Here is a 23,285-nt window from a genome sequence, read left to right as displayed (position 1 = left end):
ACCTTCCCTGTTCTGTGTTCCTTACAGGGTTATTGTTGTCATCAAATTTATTTAATTCATTCAACTAATATTTTGTGCCTACTTTGTACCAACCAGGTGCTGCAGATACTGCAGTGAATAAAACAGAATCCCCATTTGATGGAATGTAATAAAAATAACACTTGTGAAAATGTTTTTAAAGTTGTGAAGGAATTTGAAATTTAAATTTTTAACGCCCTCCAGCATTTATAATTTCACAGATGAGGAAGCTAAGGTCCAGAAAGATTGATTAGTCCAAGATTATCCACAGTCTAGTATTCTTCTTTCATTCCCTACCAGATATGTCATGATTTAGATTTTTCATCTTAGGAGTGCCTTGGTGGCTCAGCCTGTTAAGCAGCTGACTTTGGCTCAGGTCATGATCTTATGGTTTGTGAGTTCCAACACTGCATTGGGCTCCCTGCTGACAGTGTGGAGCCTGCTTGGGATGCTTGCTCATTGGCTCTCTCCCCCTCCCCACCCTCTCTGCCTCTCTCTGTCCCTCCCCCACTCATGCTCCCTGTCTCAAAACAAAACCAAAAACAAACAAAAAACTTTAGATTTTCATCCTAATTTCCCCCCCTTTTTACCTCTCATTGCACTACTTTCCCTGTTTTTGATCCCCCAAACCACCTTTTCTTTACCCTTCATGTAATAAATTGTTTTGTTTTTATTCTTTCCCCCCTTTTGTAACATTGTGTGCTATCAAGGTGAATATTTGGGTGATTGCAGAAAGAGTCAGGTTTCTTTCATCCTGGACTGACCTGAATTTATATCTTTGCTTTCTCATTGACCTTAAGTTTTTGGACAAATAAATCCTCTCCTTTTGAACCTTAGTTTCCTCATTTGTAATAGACTGATAATAACGAAGTTACTTTTGAGGCTGTTTTCAGGGTAAAAATGATACAAAGTCAAGTCCCTGGTATTTAGTAAGGTTCAGTAATTGTGTCATCCATGTGAATGACTTTATTTTTGTTCTATGTTGGCTTTTTCTTTTACTACTAAAAGGTATGTCTTACAGAGTCTCCATGATTGTTTTCAATGATAGTATGGAAAGTAGGTCTGTTTGCAGTCACTTGAATACTACTTTGTTCCTTGTTCTGTGCTGTCTGTTGTTTCTGGAGCATGTAACAGGAGCATTAAGTTATTGCCTCTGCCCTTCAAGGTACAGTCTTGTATAGGGGCCCATGAAGCCCTGAAAGTGTATGCACAACTGTTTTTTTTTAATTGGGTGATTACAGATTTCATTTTAAAAAGGGCCTATGAACCCAGAAAAAAATTTGAAGCCCTCCATTTTGGTGGTCATATTTATTCATTACCTTGAGGAAACAATTACAGAGTATTGGCATAAAATGTAAAGCTAATTTTGAGACACAGTAGGAAGAAAAGACATATGAAGAGTCTGAAGTCCTGATTTTGAGCTTTAATGCTATTATTAAGCTGTAAGACCTTGAATGAACAGAATATATAAATTCTTTGAGTCTGGTGATAACTCATATCTACTTATCAGGTTGTTAGGTTTAAATGACATCACATGACATCACATGTGAGAGAGGACCTTGTATTAACATTAGTATCGATTACTCTAGTAGCAGTTTGGGGATGGGAACCTTCATGGAGCACACTTGAGTTCTCTGTGGTAGAACCTGAGTGTGAACTAGGCTGGAGCTTTAGGGGATGAATCTGTGATAACCTTTGTATTTTTATTCCTCTTTCAAATAAGATATTATGATACAACACTGAGAGCTCTGGGATATCTGTATTACAGTTCTACCTGTACCATTGAGTTATAGTGTACTTAAGATTTCTTACCATTTATGTAAAATAATAACATTTGTAGCAAACTCAGAATTGTGAGGGGCAAATGAGATGATGTTCAGAAAGCATTTCATGGAATATTTATCAGCCAATAAGTGGTATTTTGAGCAAGTTACTTGACTTTCTCTGTTTCAATCTCTGCATCAGTAAAATGGGATAATTATCCCATGGGGTTATTGTAATGTTTATATATGGTACTAGTGCATGTAAAATACCACAGGATTGGTACACAGTAAATGTTCAGTGTATGTTAAGTTAATTTTTGTATGTAACTTAATTTTTGCTACTTACTGTGTTCTTAGAATATATACACAGATTCTTTTACCTTATCTTAGTTTGTTTGGGGGGCATGGGGTGGGGGGGGGAGATCAAATTAAAGCACTTAAGATATAGAGCAACAAAGTAGTCATTTGTGTGGTATTAAAAGCAATTTTTTTTTTAAAGTTTATTTTGAGAGAGAGAGGGTGCACATGAGTGTGGGAGGGGCTCAGCACAGAGCCCGATGCAGGGCTTGATCTCATGACTCTGGGATCATGACTTGAGCTGAAATCAGAAGTTGGATGCTTAACTGCCTGAGTGAGCACCCAGGCGTCCCAAGAGCAATTTTTATGTAGAGGTAGAATGGACCAGAGTAACTAATGAAGACCTCTTGTGGATTAAAGTTAAAACTGGTCTTCAAGAATAGATATGTGGGATAGAGAGAGGGATGAAGGACGTGTTAGGAAAGAGCAAAGTTCTGAGAAGGGGGATAAGGTTAGTGTAGTAGAAGCCATAGGGAAATACAAGTGATCAAGTAACCTAGTTGCGCTCAAAGGTAAAATATGGCAACTCTGTTCCTTCGCCTCTGTTCCCCTTAACCCCAAGGTTAGTAGAAAAGAGATATATTCTAATGCCACGGCTGTGTTCTTCCTAAAGGGTTTTCCTGTGGGAGGAGGAGGTATGGCTATGTATGTTCCAGGATTCGGTGGATACTAATGATAGCGCTCTTTCTGGAATGATGGGAGATACGTTCTGATTATTTAGCCATTTTTCTCACAACCTTTGTCATAGAAGTAATAGATCATGTGTTCCTAGACTCCTCCAAAAGGGAAGCACAACTCAGATAATGGACATTTGTATCAGTAAAGTTGTACACTCTTTTGCCATTTTCTAGTCTTTGCCATTTGAAGACTTAGCTTAAAACTGACCTTAATCAGGGGCACTTGGGTGGCTCAGTCAGTTAAGCGTCTGACTTGGCTCAGGTCATGATGCCATGGCTCACGGGTTCGAGCCCTTTGTAAGGCTTTGTGCTCACAGCTCAGAGGCTGGAGCCTGCTTCGGCTTCTGTGTCTCCCTCTCTCCCTCTGCCCCTCCGCCGCTCATGCCCGGTCTCTAATATACATAAACAATAAAAAATGAAGAAAAACAGACTTTAATTAAAAAAATGATTATTGTCCTATTTACTACAGTACAGCAAAAACAATTAGGATTATTTATTTGTTTACTTATTTTAAAGATTTCATTTTTAAGTGATCTCTAGTGTTGGGCTCGAACCCACAATCCTGAGATCCAGAGTTGCATGCCCCAACAGCTGAGCCAGCCAGGTGTCCCAGGAACCGTTAAGTATTTAAAAGAAGGGAAAATAACTTAATGTTTTTACATATGTAGAATAGAACAGGGGTTGTTAATTGTATATTATATAATTCACATATCACACAATTTAACCACTTAAAGTCAGTGACTTTTATTTATGGAGTTATGCAGTCTTCATCACAGTCATTTCAAGAACACGTAAATGACCCACAAGAAACCTTGTATCTACTGTCATTCACTCCCTGTATTCCCCTCCCCGCGCCCCCCCCCCCGCGCCCCCCCCCCCCCAGTATCTATTTCTAGGTAACCCTTACCTAATTTCTGTTCCTCCTAATTATGTGTCCTTTTGTGACTGGCTTCTTTTTCTTTCACTTAGCATAATGTTTTCGAGGTTTATCCATGTAGCATATGTTACTATTCTTTCTTATTGCTGAATAAGAAATAACAAATAACAACTGCCAGACAGGCACTCTGTGATTTTGTCTGTCTTTTTGATTACAGCTGTCTTAGTGGGTGTGAAGCGGTATTTCATTATGGTTTTGATTTGCATTTCCCTGAGAGATAGTGGTATTGAGCATTTTTTCATGGGATTATGAGTTATTTGTTGTTATTTGTTATTTATTTCATCGTATGATAATAAACCACATTTTGTTTATTCATTAGTTGGTGGACATGTGGATTCATCAGCTGGTGGATATGTGGATTGTTTCCACCTTTTGGATATTATGAAGAATGGTACTGTGGACATTCATGTACAGGTTTTTCTGTGGACTTACGTTTGTATTTCTCTTGGATATACAGGAGTAGAATTTCTATGTCTGTTTCTAACTCTAACCTTTGAGGAGCTGCAAATTGTTTTTCAAAGTGGCTACATATTCTCACCACTACACTATGAGGGTTCTGATTTCTCCACATCCTCGCCTACACTTGATTTTGTCTTTTCTTTTTTCTTCATTTAAGTAACCTCTGTACCCTACATGGGGCTTGAACTCATGACCCTGAGATCAAGGGTTGCATGCTCTTTTGATTGTGCCAGACAGGCATTCTGTGATTTTGTCTGTCTTTTTGATTACAGCTGTCTTAGTGCGTGTGAAGTGGTATTTCATAATTGTTTTGATTTGCATTTCCCTGAGAGGTAGTGGTATTGAGCATTTTTTCATGGGCTTATGAGTTATTTTTTGTATAGCATCTTTAGCGGATGTCTACTCAGATTTTTCCCCATTTTAAAATTAGGTTATTCAGTAATTTTATTAAGTATAGTATATTGTAGACAGTTTTTGTAAATACAGTTTTATTGGACAGTCACACTCATTTGTTTGCATTTTTGTCCATGGCTGCTCCTGTGCTACAATAGCAGAGTTGACTAGTTGTGACCCGGACCGTGTGGTCTGCAAAGCCTAAAAAAAATTGCCATTTGGCTCATTAGAAAATAAGTTTTCTGACTCTTGAATTAGTTTTGTAGTCATTAAAATATTTAGGAAGCATTGTTAAACTAATAGGAAATACATTAGAGTAAAAATTATTCAACATAGTGTATGATTTTAGCCATGTAAGAAAACCATAAATATGCATGCATAGCAAAGAGACTGATGGGAAATACACTAAAATATTAACTGATCTTTGGATTGTGGATTATGGCTGATTAAGGCTGATGCTGAAAATTAAAAGAAGGAAATTACATTTGGCGCACCTCAGTGGCTCAGTCAGTTAAGTGTCTGACTGGCTCAGGTCATGTCACAGTTAGTGGGTTCAAGGCCTGTGTCGGGCTCTGTGCTGACAGCTCAGAGCCTGTAGCCCGCTTCAGATTCTGTGACTCCTTCTCTCTCTGCCCCTCCCCTACTCGTGTTCTGTCTCTCTGTGTCTCTCAAAAGTAAATAAATATTAAAAAAACAAAAAAAAAGGAAGGAAAGAAATTACATTTTACAGAATGAGACTGTATTCTTTTTATAGCCAGAGACCGAAGATAGAAACATTTGGTAATGAGCAATAAAGATATCTAGGATGGCAGCCACATCCCTTTATTTCTTTGGGAAGTGATCTGGAAACTAATGCTCAAAATAGTGTTTTTATATGTGATTAAATAGTAACTAGTCAAATTCTTCTTGATTTAGGTCCATTTATGACTTGTATGACTTGTTTTTCCCTACAGAATTTTGATATATTTTACTGTGGGGTCTAGGAATGTTTCATTTGTCAGGTACATCTTGTTAGAAAAGCTTGTTTATTTTAATATTTTAATACTTAACCTTATATCTAAGAGGATGCACACTTAGCCCTAGGTTATTTCTTTTCCTTTCCTACAGCTTGATTAAGGCTTCCATCGCTGTGTTCTTTATACTCACCCTCTAAAATAGCTTAGTGTGTGCCTCATGTGTGTTTCTCTAAGTTGTTCATTGTATTCTGAGATCTGTGTCCTTTAGAACATCTGGATCTTTAATCTCTTTGAAGCATTGGGCACAGGATGTAGAATTGAACATCTTATGTGGTGTTAGAGTTCACTAAATATAATTTCCCTTAATATGGTTACATAAAACTGCATGCCTAAATTTTTTTTCCATTTTTTTTAGTTTTCTTATAACTTTAAGAGTCAGGAGGTTTTGTGTTATTAAGGCACAGTAAATAAAACACTGAATGGAAAATTAAGAATCCTGATTTATTTATTTTTAATTTAAAAAAATTTTTTAAATGTTCATGTATTCTTGAGAATACAGTGGGTGGGTTCCCCTCGTTGGGCTCATTGCTGACAGTGTGGAGCCTGGGGCCTGGTTCACGTTCTGTGTCTCCCTCTCTGTCTGCCATTCCTTTCTTGTGCTCACTCTCACTCTCAAAAATAAATAAACTTTTTAAAAAAATTAAAAAAACTAAAGCCTTGATCTCACTAACTGTATGATCTAGAAGAAGTAATTGAAGTCTGGCTCTATAATGGTGGGACTTGTAATTATTTCAGATCCCTTGAAATTCTAAAATACTAAGACTTCCTTGGTCAGGTTGTATTAGTGTCGGTTTGTTTTTATTTTTCCAGTCATACCTCATCCTCAAAACATGCACTCACATACTCTGTCATACCTTACATTTTGGATACCATTTGGGGAGTTACTTTTTATAGTGTCTTATGTTGCTAATGAAATTTGATTTACTTAGGAATTAAAGTGCTCTTCTATCTGTTGTTTTACTAGTAGGAGGTCTTAGAGTAGAATGATAATAAAGTTTGTTTATACTTATTATTATGTTTCTATGTGGTTAGGAAGAATGCTTGACTTAAGACATAAAAGACATTTAGTGGACTAATCTTTTCTCGATGGTTAAGTCTTATATCATTGAAAATGAAAAAAAAAATTATTATCCAAATTATTTATGGCTGCTATTCTTTATAGAATGGTGAAAACAATACATTTGTCGTTTTAGAAGTCTAAGTTTTGTGAAGTGTAAATATTCCTCCCATAGTTGATTTTAAGCTATTGGCAGGCAGTCACTGAACATGGAACTAGAAAAGGAATGTGCACATTTGGCTCTCCCACTTTCTTTTTTTTCCCCTGCTGGGAAAAGGTGCTTCCAATGAAGGGAGCAGACAGATTTGTAATGATGAAGCAGTGAGACTTGTTTCCTTGTGTGGTTGATGATTCAGTTCTTTTATATGTATTTGAGGATTATGGTAAAGAGTAATAGTAAATTTAATGTAAATTCAGTAATGTGAAAAAAAAGTTTCATTATTTTATTCATATCCTTATAATTACATTTTTAAAGTAGATTTTCAAAGGGAAGCAAAGGTGCTCTGGAGAGATGGTTACGGTCACATGTATTTATGAGTAAGTTGAGATGGCACGAAGGGTAATTCTTTTAATGGATTTAGAAGCAAGTTTACAGTTCTGTGCCTTAAAAACCTGCACAAATTCAATTTCAGGCTGAAGCTTTGGACACTGTAACAAAGTAGTCCTTCAAGGGCTCCTGAAGGCTGGAAACAAGTTAAGGTTTATGTTAAAGTGTGTATCCTTTCTGATAGTGAATTATGAGGGGGAAGTTACTGCCTGATTCAGTGGCTCAAGAAGGGATTCTTCTTTAACAGGCCACCTACTTTCACTAAAAGATGTCTTTGGATCAGTTGATCAAAAGCCCTCTACTGCAGTAAAACATTTTTCAAAATCTCCTCTAAGATTCTTGCTTATTAAAATCTACCCAGGAAAAAGTAGGAATTTTACTACAGTAAAGACTTTTTTTCAAATGCCCATTTTTTTAAAATAGAAGGTAAAAGAGATGATATAGGAGATTAATACATATTATTATAATTTTATGTGATTGTTTATTATATTGCTTTGTTAATATATCTTTAAAAAGCCTTCAGATATGTACATGTATGTGTGTGTCTATATACATATACACTTAAACACGTACACACTATGCAGTATTCAGTGCCATTCTTACTGTATTCAAATAGGGTCTTAGTAGTTATTTCTGAAAAAAAAAATGTGGCATCAGGAACACAACATTTATTACAGGATTTTGTGTGTGTGTGTGGGGGGGGGCGGGAAATCAGTTTTTACTTTTATCCCTTTGACATAAAAGACCATTTCCAGGAAAGTATTCTGCCACGGATGTGAAAATTGCCTTTACTACCCAACAGCCACCCCGTCTTTAGTCAGGCACATCCACCGCATGATGACCCTTACATATACCATGCTTATTCCCTCCTTTTGCTCATTCCTATATCCTGTCTTTCTCCCATTTCAGTACCACTCATTCAATAAGATTTGTTTTAAATGTAGCTTCTTTATTTAATCCGTTTAAATTACAGCATAACACTTCACTTCTACTTTTGTGTGTAGTTATTGTCAGTAAAATTTTCAGCTAGTTTTGGTATGTTTCCAATTCTGTACTGCTGTGGTAGCAATTCTCTTAACTTATTTCAGTTAACCAGTATTCTCTATTCCCTTTGTAAGACATACAGATTTATGCCCTCAGCATTAAAGCTAGGTGAAAAGACCACTTTCTAGCATTTATGTCCGCTCTTGTTCCCATCTTTTGAGTTTTAGGTTTCTCAAAAGTATGCTTGGCCTCCAGAATATCTGGTCCACTTGGTCTGTGTTGTTAGCTGAACATGTGTGATTTAGAGGAGAAAGATAACCAAATATGTTAAAAAAGAAAGTTGTATTTGTCCAGATGTGTGTATCCCAGTTAAGCTTATTATAATCATCATTTAATTTACTCCTACATAGTTGGAAGAACTATGAGAATGGCAAGGTAGTTTCTATGAAAACTGCCTTTTGCATTGGATTTTACTCAAAGCTAGGTGTTAAATGGATTATAGTTGAATCAGGTGTGCACAAGACAAGTAATGAAATATTGGTGGAAAATCTTTTTTTTTTTAATTTTTAAAAAAATATTTATTTACTCTTGAGACAGAGACAGAGCATGAGCAGGGGGAGGGGCAGAGAGAGAGGGAGACACAGAATCCAAAGCAGGCTCCAGGCTCTGAGCTGTCAGCACAGAGCCCAATGCGGGGCTTGAACTCACCGACTGTGAAGTCATGACCTGAAGCTGAAGTCGGATGCTTATCTGACTGAGCCTCCCAGGCGCCCCAGAAATATTGGTGGAAAATCTTGAAAGACTCTGCATTCAGATTTGTTCACAAATGTCTTTAGTTATACTGTTTAAAAGGAATTGGGCGCCAAACTGTTGCAGTGTAGGAACGTTTTATTAAAGACAAAAGCCACATTGATATATCATTTAGCAAAACCTTGGTCAAATATAAAGTCTTTATTTTATGTTGAAAGTTTATATGATTTACGTTAAAATGAAATATATTCATGACTCCTTTTGGTCAGATATTTTCATTTTCTTACCAGTTACCAGTTTTCCATGTCCTGTGTGTGCGTGTGTGTGTGTGTGTGTGTGTGTGTGTGTGGTACATGCTTGGATGCGTATTCAGGTTATATAATCATGGACTCTTAAAACTCTTTAGTCCTTAGAGAAAACAAACCCTGGGAAGTGATGTGGCTTGCTGAATTTCACAACTAATGTAATGGTGCTCTTTTACAGAAATAGTTACTTGATTTTGGTGTGTTTTTTTGCATTACTGATGATGAGCTGTACACTGCTTAGCATAGATGGAATCAGTGATGTAATTTATATAATCTCATTGTCAACCCCCATATTTGGGATATTCATTGTCTTGTTTTGGTATTAGCATTAAGTAACTTTAGGATTTAGAAAGGCAAGAAGAACTTCTCACTTTGTGTCCTATTTCAGAACTTAAATAGGGAACCGTCATGTGTGCCTCATGTTGTCTCTCTTGGGACACTTGTTAACAGTGTTTTGACCCTGAAAGAGGAATCCATGAATCAGTATGCATCGAGTGCCTCCAGTGTTCAACACACTGTTTAGCTATGGGAGATACCCTTGTGAATAAAAGGAACACAGAATAAGACAGACAAAGTCTCTGGCTTCCTGAGGTTTTTATCTCAGCAATTAAATTCATCTCTAGCAGTTGAATTATTTCACTGTAGGTTGTAAGTGCTATAAAGAATGGAAAATTTGGTGCTTTGACATTGTATCACTGCAGATCCATACCTAGTCTGAAGAAATAAGGCAGAGAGGGAGAAGAGTGAGGGTCAGGGAAGGCTGCCAAGTGAAATTGACTTTTTAGATGAACTCTAAAGTAAGTGGGAATTGTCAAGTGAATGTGAGGGAGAGAAGGGAAATGTGTGGAGGGTGGGTGGGGGTGAACAAACTTGGCAGAGGGATCAGCGTATCTACAGGCTTTGAAATAAGACAGGACGTATTTGAGTTTGAGAAATGGAAAGAGCCCGTGAGTCAGCAGAACAGAAAGGAAGTAAGAGGGTGGAACAGATGGTGATGAGGAAGTAAGCAGGGTCATCCTGGGTATGCACGTTCTTAGAGAAAGTGTTCATGCTTAGCCCTAAGATCCATGGGGAGTTATTGAAGGGGTTTTGAATCTCTTATCTTGTACTATCATATTTGTATTTTTAAAAAGATCGCTCTGGCTGCTGTATGCATCCAGAATGATGGGGATACAAAGGTGGTAGACATGGGAAACCGTTTAAAATAAAAGGCCAGGAATAGAATGCTGGCCGGAGGAATGGAGATAAAGACATGCAAATATATGTTCAGAGAGGTAAACTTGATGGTTTGGCTTTTGCTCTTATACTTTAGTAAAACTTCATTACTTGTTTGCATTTCTAGTTAACTTTCTTAATTTTTGCAACTATTTTGCCAAGATATGACAGAAAGGCTTTAGCGGCCTGCTGTAAATTTTAGAATCTCAGGGTAGGTTTGACTATATCACTTATCCCCTTGGTAATATAGGCAATAATTCTCTTCTTATTTAAATTCAAGAAATGAAAGCTTATAATAGTAATAAAATGAATTTTATTTTATTGTGTAATAATCCAAGTGTTTTTATTAGAATAAGAATCATGTGGAGGAATAGTTTAAACAAAGTGAAAAGAGCCTTGACTTGTAGATATAATTTAAGAATAATTGATACTAAGAGCTCTAATAGAAAACTACATGTGGATCAATAGAAGGAAGTGTGGCTGTCACATAAATTGAATGATTTTTAATGTTCCATTTTTACCTATTACATAATTTTAGAAAGTACGTCACTATCTTCAGAATATTTCCATAAGTTTTAAAAGATAAATAGTACTAGAAATTTTTAGTAGATGTTTTTCTAATTTACAAAGGGAAGCAGTGTATTCTTCTTCTATCTTCCTAACCTAGAAGAGTTCTTTTGAGTTGAGATTAACATTAAATTTGCACATACTCAGTGGAAGTGAGTTAAGCGAGGAGAAAATAGTGATCTTAGAGATATAGAATACTGTGTTCCCTGTTTTTTTCATCCTCAACATATTTATCTTTTAAGGTAGAAATCCCTATTTTAAATTTAAAATAAATTTTATGTACTTGAATTGCTTATTTTCACTTATTTTGAGTGTTGCTGTCTGTAATGAGTTGAGATGAGTTGAGAACACCTTCTAAAATTAGTAAATTGGAATGGCTGGATGGCTCAGTTGGTTGAGCATCTGCCTCTTGAATTCACCTTAGGTCATGTTCTCAGGGTTGTGAGATTGAGCCCTGTGCTGGGTTCTGCATTGAGCATGGAGCCTGCTTGAGATTCTCTCTTTCTCTCATTCTGCCCTTCTGCTCATGCTCTCTCTCTTTCTCAAATAATATTTAAAAAATTTTAAATTAGTAAATTGTATTTTGTTTGCAAAATTCAGCAAAATATATCAATTGCATTGTACCATGAAATGTAACAGATATAATTTGAAAGTTTACATATTCAGCTTCTAAATTTGTTAGAATGAACCTTGTATCGATTAAATGAGTAATGACCTATACCAACTGATTTCTGTTATAAAATTTTGAGGTATGGATGATTTTTTATAAATAACTCAAGCAAAGGTTGAGTTATTTATATGCTTATACAGATTGTTATTTTTTTCTATTTATTTATTTATTTGTTTGTTTCTAAAGTTGATTTGTTTTGAAAGGGGGGGAGGGGCAGAAAGAGAAGGAGAGAGAGAATCCCAAGCAGTCTCCTCACTGTCAGTGTGAAGCCCCATGCGGGGCTTAAACTCACAAACCGTGAGATCATGACTTGAGCCGAAACCAAGAGTCAGATGCTTAACCTACTGAGCCACCCAAGCGCCCTTTTTTCTTTTTTAAATAAGAATAAAGAAAACTCTAGAGACTGCTAGATTTAAATTTTTATTTTTAAATTGAGGCTGAGTATTGTTATTAAATGTAGTATATGGTTATATACTATGGCTCTTACAGTACTCTAAATAATGTTAACCCCTTCTCACATCCCTGAGTGAAGGTTACCTTTTTAATGTTAATTTGTTTTTGTGTTCATGTACTTAAAGTTTACTCTTTCTTCCCATGTATGTATCAGAATTATGGTTGTTCATTTAAAAAAATACTGTATTAATAACTTCTGTTTTTATTTGAAAACAAGCGTCTGTTACAGTCCTCTATGCTATTGCCACCTTTAAGATTTCTCCAGAAGTGCAACAATAATCAAGTTAATTTCTTCATTAGCTTCTTTATTACATATATTTGGGTAAATAACATAATGAATTATAGTTTACTTTTTCTTTGCTCTTCTCTCCCCCAGCATCTTCATGAGTAGATTCTTTCTTTTATCTACTTGGTTTGTTTCAAAAAAAGGTGAATTAAGTTGAATGCTAATTTAAGGAAAATAGCCCTGGAAAAACTATTTAAAAATATCACTTAATCCAGGGACAGGTGTAAACTGTTTTCGGCTTATCTGTTTTGTTACCTGTTTCACTGGTGTACTAAATTAGCAATGTTTCTTGAGGTTTGTTACTTTTAAAATAGAGTACTAGGTAGCTTAATAAAATTAGTAATCCTCTTTTTCATGGATAGTGACTTTTTATATCATTCTTTAAACTATTTCTGTGGGACTATATTTCAAATGATCAAGTTTTTAAGTGCTAGTATCTGCAAATGGAAATCAGCCTCCTACTGATGGTATTTGGTTCAGAACTTGGGCTGTATAATTAAGGCGAAGAATGTGGAGAATTCAGTAAGGGTTCAGAAGGAATCAAGAAATGTCTCAAATGCTCTTTTAAAAGCAAGCAAAAACATTCTGAATCCCTAATTTATTCTTACATGTGGGGTGAGAAATTACATGATATACCTGTTGTCAGACTCATTTCAGATATAACTGGAAAAACTATTTTTCTATTTATTTTATGCACTTAGAAAGTATTTTTAAGCTGTGGCAGATAAAATATTTCAAATAATATTGTTCAAAGACCTAATCAAGTAGATTTGATATACTTTGGGTCTTGTGAAAGGGAGGACTAAGATGTAATAGTAATTAACTGAACAAAATCTCATTATAAATAAATTCAGTCTCTGTGATGATCATGTTGTCTGTGAGTCATTAAAATGAATTTATACTTTCTGATTAAAACATTTATATAATGTGTTTTTTATAAGGTCAAAAGAAATAGACTGGCAACCTTATTTTACTACACGCATTGTAGATGATTTTGGCACACACCTACGAGTATTCAGAAAGGCTCAACAGAAGATAACAGAGAAAGATGATCAAGCAAAAGGTAATATGTCTATTGCCTTTGAAAATTAGGACTTTAAAATCTGTTTTTCTTTATTATTCTGCATTTCTTGAATTGTTCTTTTCTTTGTCCAGGTACAGCAGAAGATCTTGTGGATACCTTCTTTGAAGTTGAAGTTGAAATGGAGAAGGATGTTTGCCGTGATCTAGTGTGCACTTCTCCCAAAGATGAAGAAGGTTTTCTTTTCAATTTAAGTCTTTGGAGAACAGTGTGCAGAATGGTTAGAGACAAGTTAGCTGAACAACGAATAGAAGGGTAAAAGGTGAAATTATTTTTACAGGAAAGGTAGCATAGTGTAGACACTGTCACTATTCATTGTATTTTTTTTTTTTTTTTTAGCTATTAAAAGTAGTTTCCAGATTCTTTTCTTTTTTTTTAAAGTAATCTTTAAAATTTGAAGATGAGATTAGAGATTACCTCTCTTAAAATATAGCAAGCACAAACATTTTATGATTGTATATTTACTTTTTATGATCTGTAGTAGATTATCTTCTCCTTGAGTTTATCATTTCTACTTCAAGAATACACTGTTACCCTAAAATATTTTCTAAAAGAATGAGTATAATTTCAGATAAAATTTATGGAGTTGAATGGACTTGTACTTTCTTTGTCAGAGGTTAGACTAGATAAGTTTTAGCTGAAGATGTCTTTTTTTAGTTTTATAGCCACTGAGAAAGAGTCAGAAAGAGTCTTTGCTACTTGACACATTTTTTGTTAACAGAATCGGCTGTATAATTACGTTTCCAGGAAATGTTAGCATATGAACAACTACAGAAAAGCGTTTGTGGTTGTGGAAACTGTTTTCTTTGACTTCTACAATGTGTGCAACTTTTTGTTTTCCTCTTTTATCCTTTTTTCTTCTTTCCTTTTTATATTTATTGTGCAATGCAATTTTTAATTGCCATTTCCTTAGCACTGACCTGAAATAATAACCAAATAGAAGAAATAGAGTGATGTGCGTAAATTGAGCCCTCATAAATTAGTAACGTAGAAGAGCATAACTTCTTCTTTTGTTATTATCTGACAGAATAGTGGAAGTTCTTTCTTTGAAAGAAGAATTACAGGTATATCTTAAAATATGCAAGAAGCTTTTACGTATACAAGGTAATTTGTAGTAGAAGTGTAGAATACACGGTACAGCTAAAACTGTTTTGGGGAAAACACTTTTATAATTGAAGTTTCTCAATGATTCAAAAATAGCGTAAAACTGAGCAGAATAAAAAAAATATTAGTTTGATTAATGAATAGTTACTGTTTGGAGAATAATGAAAAAACTTTAATGAATACTGTATGGACTAATTAATTATTGAAATAATAAACTTGTATAATCAGCTGCTTATTTCTGCCTTTTTGTGTTTTTTTTAATCAAGAGTAGGTGGAGATTTTATATTTTCTAATGTAATGGCCACCTTTTTCATTTCTAGGATTCCTAAGGGATCTGTGTGAGGTCTTACTATATTTATTGCTACCTCCTGGAGATTTCCAGAACAAGATCATGCGATACTTTGTCAGGGTAAGTGTAAACTCCTATTAAATAAATGTCTGAAGAAACTTAGAGTAATAATTTTCAAAATATTTGGTCTCAGGACCCTGTGAAACTCTTAAAACTCATTGAGGACCCCAAAGAGTTTTTGTTTACATGGGTTTTTGTTTATAGATTTATTTATCAATATTTACTGTATCATAAGTTAAAACTAAGAAATTTTGAAACACAAGAATGCACAAGCACACATTCCATTAGTTAATTAATGATATCATCACACCATCATGTTCGTTTCTGAAAATAACACTGTGTGTTTGTCTCCCTCCAACCCTCAGAGGTCTCTGGACAACACTTAGACAAACTGCCTTAGAGTCAGATACTGGGATTTTGAGTTATAACAAGGATATGTTTTAGATTTTATTTAATATAGCTTTACCTATAAACTTACTGGAATGAGGCTAATTAAAATAATACTTCTGGATAGAAACTTAAAAAAAAAACCCAGACAGTTAAGATTCTGCTTCTTATAATTAGAAAATTATTAAGTGGGATGAGAACAGTAGTTTTGGAATGTTTATGTCCTGTATGTAAACATTTGGAGTAAAATTCCAAATATGGATATAAAGGAATAATATTTTGGTTTTGGCTGCTGGTTATGATTGAGAAATGCTAGCTAGCTACAACTATTATGCTGGTTGAATGGGTAAAATGAAAGCTTCTAATTTATATGAAAAGGAAAGCTTAGAATCTTTTTAGTCTATCATCCAGCAAAATAGATACTAATTGCTGAGGTGTGCTTTTATGCTTATATGTTATTATTTAAGCAATACCACACAATTTCTTAGTACCTAAGTTGAGTTCAGTGTCCTTCTCAAGTAGGGTAGTGGTACTGTGAATTAGGTAGAAAATGATTGGTTTTAATAGGAAATGTCTGATAGATGATGTATTTTTAAGACCAGTTATTTGGGCTAGTCATTATCACGGGTGGTAAAATACCTGACAGGTTAATCGCTAGATTTCACAACTGTCACTGAAGGAAGATACTGGTAGTCAGTTATAGCTCTCATTCACAGAATCATTGTCTTCCTGGTACATTTGACAGCCACTGCTAGGCAGTGTCTCAGCTACTTCCTTATGGCTGACAATCTTTTCCCTCTTGAAATTCTGTCTTGTCTTGGGTTCCATGTCATTGCTCTCTTGATTTTTCTCTTCGCTTGGTCTCTTTTTTAGTCCTTTTTAGATGCCTTAACTCCTCTTATATCTAACTTTTAAATACTTAAGTTCTTAATCCTAAGCCCTCTTCTTACCCATTCCTATGCCTTTAAAATCCATTCAAGTGCTAATGACTTTCAAATTTATATCTTGGTACAGACTTCACTTATGAGTCCCAGGCTACTGTGACATGCTGCCCACTGAAATCACCATTCGATTGACCTTTTAAACTTCAAATGTCCAAAATGGAAATCTTACTCTTGTTTCCATGTCCTCTCTTGCCTTTTAAGTCTTTTCTCCATCCTAGCCAATGCCATGACCATCAAGTAAATTTTTCACATCTTGAGTTCTTCCAGAGATTTGCAAGGCCATGCATGATGTGGCCTTGTTTACCTCTCTGGCCTTTGTGCCATGCAGTCACTGTATTCCAGTGATACTGATTTCTCCAAAAGTGCCATTTTCTCCCCACCATAGGGCCATCTTATACTCTTTTTTGTCTGCTCAGAATGGTTCCCCTTATTTTCTTGGGTAAATTGTCTACATCTTTCATATCTCACCTTCTCAGAAATGCCTCCCCTGACCACCCAATCTAAACTTCCCTCATAATTCCCTATTACCATACGTAAGTAAACAGTTATTTTCCTTCATAGCATTTGCCATATTTAATATTATAACTGGGTTGTTGTGTTTATTTACTTGCTGCCTCTTTCTGCCAGTAGTACCGTGAGCCCCATAAGGACAGAGGACATATCTGTATCATCATTATGTACTTAGTGGCTATCATCACACCTGGCACATAGCAGATACCCAGTCAGAGAATTAGTTTTAGTAAGAGGAAACCTATTTGCCCTTCTTGCTGCTGTGGTGTACATGCTACTTTAGCTTCTTGAAGATTAAATTGACTTTTAGGAGATGGAATGAAGATGTGCCTTATTACATGAGGTTATAGTTTAAATAAGTAGGATTGTTTAAAAAGCAAATATATTTTGCTATAGATTGCTCTTTTAGACCATTATTTCATTTCTTTATGTTTGAATAATTATAGGGTACTATATTCAGCAAATCAGTTTTTTCTTTTTTTCTTTCAGCTTGATGGTTGATCAGTTTTCTTTTGTTGGTAATTCAGGTTTTCCCCAAAGATGCTTTTGATCAGATTAAATAACAGATTAAAGAGTTGTTACTTATTTCCTTTATAGGGATCCTTTATATGAATTGTACAAATCACAGAACTTGACTGTAATAATTGCTATTTAGTCGTGTCTGCTTTCTTTCCATTACCATGTTTTATTTAAAGATTCATGGCCTCAGTGACTTTGTAGCTTTTAAGCCTTCATATTGGACAGCTGGCACTTCTGTCAAAGTAGAAATTATAAGGAAAAGGCTACCTATTTTGGAATGTTTAGAGCTTTCACTAGAACCTGTATAGGAATTGTTGAGTCATAGGATTACATCTTGACTAACCAGACCCTTTCATGAGGCAAATTAGAAGATCAAAGTAATTTTCTAAGACAGATTGACAGATTGCATTGACTAATAAGAATCACTAGATCTATTCAAAATTCTTTCCCACATGTGTTTTTTTCTTATTTTGCAAAGAAACTTGCAAAAAACTTGGTTTTATTTATGCATTTTCTTCTTACATAGTACATTTAAAAATTTGAGCATATGAGTTCACCTGGGTGGCTCAGTCGGTTGGGCGACCGACTACAAGCTCAGGTCATAATCTCCTGGTGTGTGAGTTCGAGCCCCGGGTCAGGCTCTTTGGTGACAGCTCAGAGCCTGGAGCCTGTTTCCAATTTTGTGTCTCCCTCTTTCTCTGCCCCTTCCCTGCTTGCTCTCTCAAAAATAGCAAACATTAAAATTTGAGCATATGTGGCCAGAGACATAACTTGAAGGAATGAATTATATAAATATAATTTTTAAAATTTGGAGACTGAAGCTAATCTTGAAAGAATAAAAAATTACTTCTAATTTAAGACTGTAAGATGTCTTAAAAGATGCTTGAAAAAGTTATTGGACCTGCCCCACGTTGGGCATAGAGATGACTTTAAAAAAAAAAAAAAGATGTGCCTAGCTGGCTCACTTGGTAGGTTATACCACTCTAGGTCTCAGGGTTGTGAGCCGTCAGGGTTTGAGCCCCACTTTGGGTGTAGAGATTACATTTAAAAAATGTGAAGAAAAGAAAGGAATTATAAAACAGAAAGTTATTGGAACCTTCATGGATGCCTTTTGGAAATGTTAATTCATCCTTAGGTAATAGTTGTCAGAGACTTGCACAGCTTACAAAAAGTGGAATTTATATAAGATAACTCACTGAAGGAAAATAAAGTGAAGGCTACCTTTATGAACTTATTATACTGGAAAATGAACCAGATAAGTTAGAGATCTTGGTAAAAGGAATAAATAAATTGGTCCTTTAATTAGAGAAGTGAAACATCCTGTTAAACTGACATTTATTTAGCCTTTCCAGTATTCTTAAGAAATGGTGTTTTATAAATTTAGATATCACATGCGTAAAAGGATGAAGATTAATAATGGGTGAAAATATGGTATAAATAGGATCAGCACTAAATTCTTAATTTGCTTTATTTCCATTCCTTTAATATTTATCAAATGCCTGCCATGTTTAAGACAGTGACCTTGAGTAAATATTTTTGAAGATAGATAAATCAGTAGATCAACTAACAAACGTCACTTATATACAGAAGGTTCCTGGATATTTGCGGTGTTTCAGAGAAGTAGAAGATAACACAATTACATGGGGAATGATAAGTGATAAATGCCATAAATTCAGGGCACGAGTGTATCTTAAACATGTAAGTAAAAAAGTGTTCAGCTGGAATGATCAGGGTTTAATTTGATTGGAGATTTCATTCTGTAGTCAAGGGCAGGATTTTAATAGGTTGCAGAGTAAACAGTTGTAAAGAATGAGAAGATATATTCTAGAGAAAGATGAATAATTATATTACCATATTATTTTTTTATTTTCTCTTAGGAAAAATTTCAAACACAGACAAGTATAGAGAATAATGCAGTAGACATTTATGTACCAACTAGCAAAATTTAACCACTGTTAATGTTTTGCTATAGTTGCTCTTTTCCTCCCTTGAAGGTAACCACTATTTTACAATTGGTGTGTATCTTTTCCTATTATCCTTCATTTTTATTCTTTTAATTAGATGTAGGAATTCATAGACACTTGGTGCCATGTTTTGCCTTCTAAAACTTGACATAAATGCTAACATACTAGAGATACCCTTCTGCTTTTTTCTACTCAACTCTAGATGTCATTGTGGAGATACGGCCAAGTTGATACAGGTAGCTTTATCTCATTTATTTTAACTGAGGTGGTATTAGGTCATCTTTTTATAAGATGTGTTGATTATCAAGTTTTACATGTGTCATATCTTTCTTAAGTAACAGCATTATGTTATTTACATTATGCTATTGATTTGAGAAGTATATTAAGTTAAATTTGCTTTTTTTTTTTTTTTTTTTTTTTTTTTACATTTTTGGTCCAGGAAATCCTTGCACGAGGAGTTCTTCTTCCATTAATAAATCAACTCAGTGATCCTGATTATATTAATCAATATATCATATGGATGGTATGTACTTTCTAAAATTACAACTCTGTTTTTAAAGCATTTTTTTAAAATTTAGAAATAATATCTGGGGATCAGGATGATCAAGCAATAATTTATTGAATAAATTAGGTAAAAATATATTTATAGATAATCTTTATGTTTCTGGTATTTCTGTTTGCTCATAGGTTGAAAGTGCTAGACAAATTCATTGTAAGAAGTTTGTTGATACGATAATCCTCTCACAATTTTGGTATTGTTACCACTTATTTAAATTTAAAAAAAGGATGTTTTCCTGACGGAGTGTATAGATTATGAGTACTTTTAAAAACTGCTATTTGGTTTCAAACACGGCTGTGGTCTGAACTACTTAAATATATGTACTTTATGTTTTATACTATATAGTGGAGGAAAATGGGGTAGGAAACCTGGACTGAGAATGGGAGCCTGTGTGTTTTAGGTTTGTTTCTGTAAGTTGCTTAGTGTGTATATAAGTAGCTAACTCATAGTTTTCTCATCTTGGCAGACATATCAAAGGGTTAGTGATTATTAAGTTTAGTAGTTATTTTTGTGTGATTATATATGGCTTTCCTCAATAAATTCATGGTCAAGGAAATATTGTAAATGGAGTGTTGCTGGAATACTTTGATAAATACTTCCAGATCTTTGATTCATTTTCTTGAATTGGAATTTTTCCAGTAACTCAGTCTAGTTTTCGTAGGAGAGAGTTACTTTATTTATTGTTCTTTGTTTCCAGTAGCCATTATCAAACTAGCCATTATCAAACTATGGAGGTCACACAACTTGATTCTTCTTTTCCTTTATCCTACTAGGCTCTACCAAAAGCTTTAAAAATATGTATATCTGTCTAATTAAAATTTTTACAAATACGTATCCTCTGGTTAGGAGTTCTACTCTGAAATTTATTCTTTTTTTTTTTTTTTTTTACTCTGAAATTTATTCTAAAGTAGTAATAAGTTTGAAACAAAGGCCATTAATGGCCGTTGCTTATAATACTGAAAACTTGAAAGCTTTTTAAGTGTTCTACATAGAGGATTGTGTAATTATGGCATATTGACACAGTAGAATATTTTGCAGCCATTAAAAAGAATGATGATGGTAGTGTATCTTGAATATGAAAACATGTTTATATTTTTAAGTTGAAAAGGATAACTAAAAGTGATGTGTGTTTGTAGATAATGCTTTTTAAAAACAAATATGTAAATATTTATTAATGACTGTATAATTCTGATAGTGTATATACTGATTGAAATGTTAATAGAAAGGTAGGATTATGGTAGTTTTAATTTTTCTCTTTTGTTTATATATTTCATTTTATATGGAATATTGGGTATATAACAAAAAAGTAATGTTTTAAGAAATAGGAAAATACAGGTAAAATTTAAAAACATTTAACTAATAAAATAAGGGTAAAAGGTATTAAAACATTTTGTTATAACACCAGAAAATGGATGTTTTATGGTGTATAATCTTACCTGTGTTACAGAAAAGGGTGCATGTTCACCAGAATGTTATCTCTCACTCATGGGATTAGGAAATATTTTTATTCCTATTTATATTTTTCTTTAGCTTTCAATTTTTCTTTTGCTGACCTTGTATTAACTGTATAATTAATTGTATGGTGAAAACATTTTGGGGGGGGAGATTTAAGATATAGATAGTCTAAAAAGAATTCAAAACACCAAATTTTTACTTGTTCTTCCCACACTTGGGCTTCTACTATTGTGTATGATGCTTGTGTCTTTTTGCTATTTAATGAACAGGAATTGATCACTATTTTACTTGCAACACAATATCAGAAAATATATTTAAAAGAGAGGAGTTTATCAATAAAGGATCTCTAGCCTACTTGTGGTCTGGTTTACAGTCTTTTGACATTATTTGTGTGGAAAACCTTGTATGCATAGGTATTATAAACATTAAAATAAGCTCAGTTCTTAGTTCAGTTCATTTCTATGAACTTAGTGTACAGTTCATTTCTATTTGAAAGGAAAAGTTTAGAGCAGTTTATTATTTATTTATTTATTTTTGAGAGAGAGGGCACAAGTGAGTGAGGGCCAGAGAGAGAGAGAGACAGGGAGAGAGAAAACTCTATGAGGCAGAGAGAAAGAGAGAGAGGGAGAGAAGTGGGGCTCACCTGAAGCAGGGCTCAAGCTCACCTGATGGGGGATCTCGAATTCAAAAACCATGAGATCATGACCTGAGCCAAAGTCCAGTGCCTAACCACGTGAGCCACCCAGGCACCCCCAACAGTAAGCAGTTTAGTAGTAACATATTTTCTCTCTGTATAAACTGTTAGTGTTACCCAACAGTATTTTTTTTTTTAGTTTTTTAAAATTTATTTTGAGAGAGGCAGAGAGGGAGAGTGAGAATCCTAAGCAGGCTCCCTGCTGTGAGCACAAAACCCTACTCAGGGCTGGAGCTCACAACCTTGAGATCATGACCTGGGCAGAAATCAAGAGTCTGAAGCTTAACTGGAAGCTTAACCCACTGAACCACCCAGGCACCCCACCCCACAGTTTTAAGTCATTTCTAAAAATAGTATGGGTGAATTTGCATTATTCATCTCTGAGTATGTATTTTTTTTAATACAAACTAAGGATAAGTCTTATCTTTTACTGTGGAATAGATTACTTAATTGGCTCATATTGTTATCTCTAGAGCAGATGAATGGACAGCTGTTAATTTGTTTCTTAATGTATTCTTAGAAAAATCAAGACTTTAATAACCTACCTTTTTTTTAACCACTCAAGTAAAATTTACATGAAGTAAAAGAAATTGCCAAGTGGTCTTCCGAAGTTGTGTTCTAATTTTGCACTTTGGTAGTACCATTTGAGAGTTTTTGTGTCTCCACTTTCTGGTCAACATTTGGCATTGTCGTTTTGTTGTGATTAACTTGCATATCTAAATGATATTTGAGCATCTTTTCATACACTTACTGGCCAGTTTTTCCTTAGTTCTGAACTTAAACAATCACTAGTTTTTTGACCTCTTTGGAGAATGGATAATATCTCAAGTCTGCTACCTTTTCATAGATCCCCTTATTGCTTTACTTAAATTTTATTGGCAATCACAGTGGTTAGTTACTTCATAATATCCTTGACTACTTTTTCTCCCTCTATCTTTGTTATTTGCTTGGTGCAACCACACTCTGGTTAAATTCAGCTCTACTCTCCACCCCATTCCTGTTCTTAAATAGCACGTGGCTCGAGAAAAAGACAAAATGACAGAGTTATTTATGTCATCACATTGATTCTGTGCAATTTAGGTCAGAGAATGTTACTTTTCTCTTTAAAACCCTGCAGTAACTTTTCATTCCGCTCAGAGTAAAAGCCACAACACATATTGTACGCTGCCCGATGTGCCTTCCATTGCCACTAATCTCGTCTTCTACTCCTCTGCCTCTTCCCGGGACCATGAGTACAGAGGTTTTCATTTTGTTTTCTTATACGC

At 34.6% G+C, this 23,285-nt stretch overlaps 1 protein-coding gene across 12 annotated transcripts in view; it reads left to right on the top strand.

Annotated features, from left to right (window-relative positions):
• Positions 1–23,285, top strand: part of SNX13 (sorting nexin 13) — a 135,225-nt gene that overhangs the window by 53,363 nt on the left and 58,577 nt on the right. For 9 of the 12 annotated variants that reach the window (XR_006197265.1, XM_042919604.1, XM_042919617.1 and 6 more), the window contains 5 exons: positions 4,072–4,143; positions 13,396–13,517; positions 13,610–13,711; positions 14,960–15,048; positions 19,752–19,835. Coding sequence is in view for 11 of the 12 variants with exons in the window: in XM_042919604.1 (XP_042775538.1) it covers positions 4,072–4,143; positions 13,396–13,517; positions 13,610–13,711; positions 14,960–15,048; positions 19,752–19,835 (469 nt within the window). In the remaining variant the exon portion in view is untranslated. Of the gene's footprint in view, positions 1–4,071; positions 4,144–12,119; positions 12,491–13,395; positions 13,518–13,609; positions 13,712–14,959; positions 15,049–19,751; positions 19,836–23,285 lie in introns of those variants that run through there. The other 3 variants (XM_042919663.1, XM_042919631.1, XM_042919671.1) reach the window with 2 other exon arrangements.

The sequence above is a fragment of the Panthera leo genome, chromosome A2 (genome assembly GCF_018350215.1).
Source record: "Panthera leo isolate Ple1 chromosome A2, P.leo_Ple1_pat1.1, whole genome shotgun sequence".
NCBI lineage: Eukaryota > Metazoa > Chordata > Mammalia > Carnivora > Felidae > Panthera > Panthera leo.
Note: the sequence above shows the minus strand (reverse complement) of the source record. Positions and strands in the feature narration are given on the sequence as shown.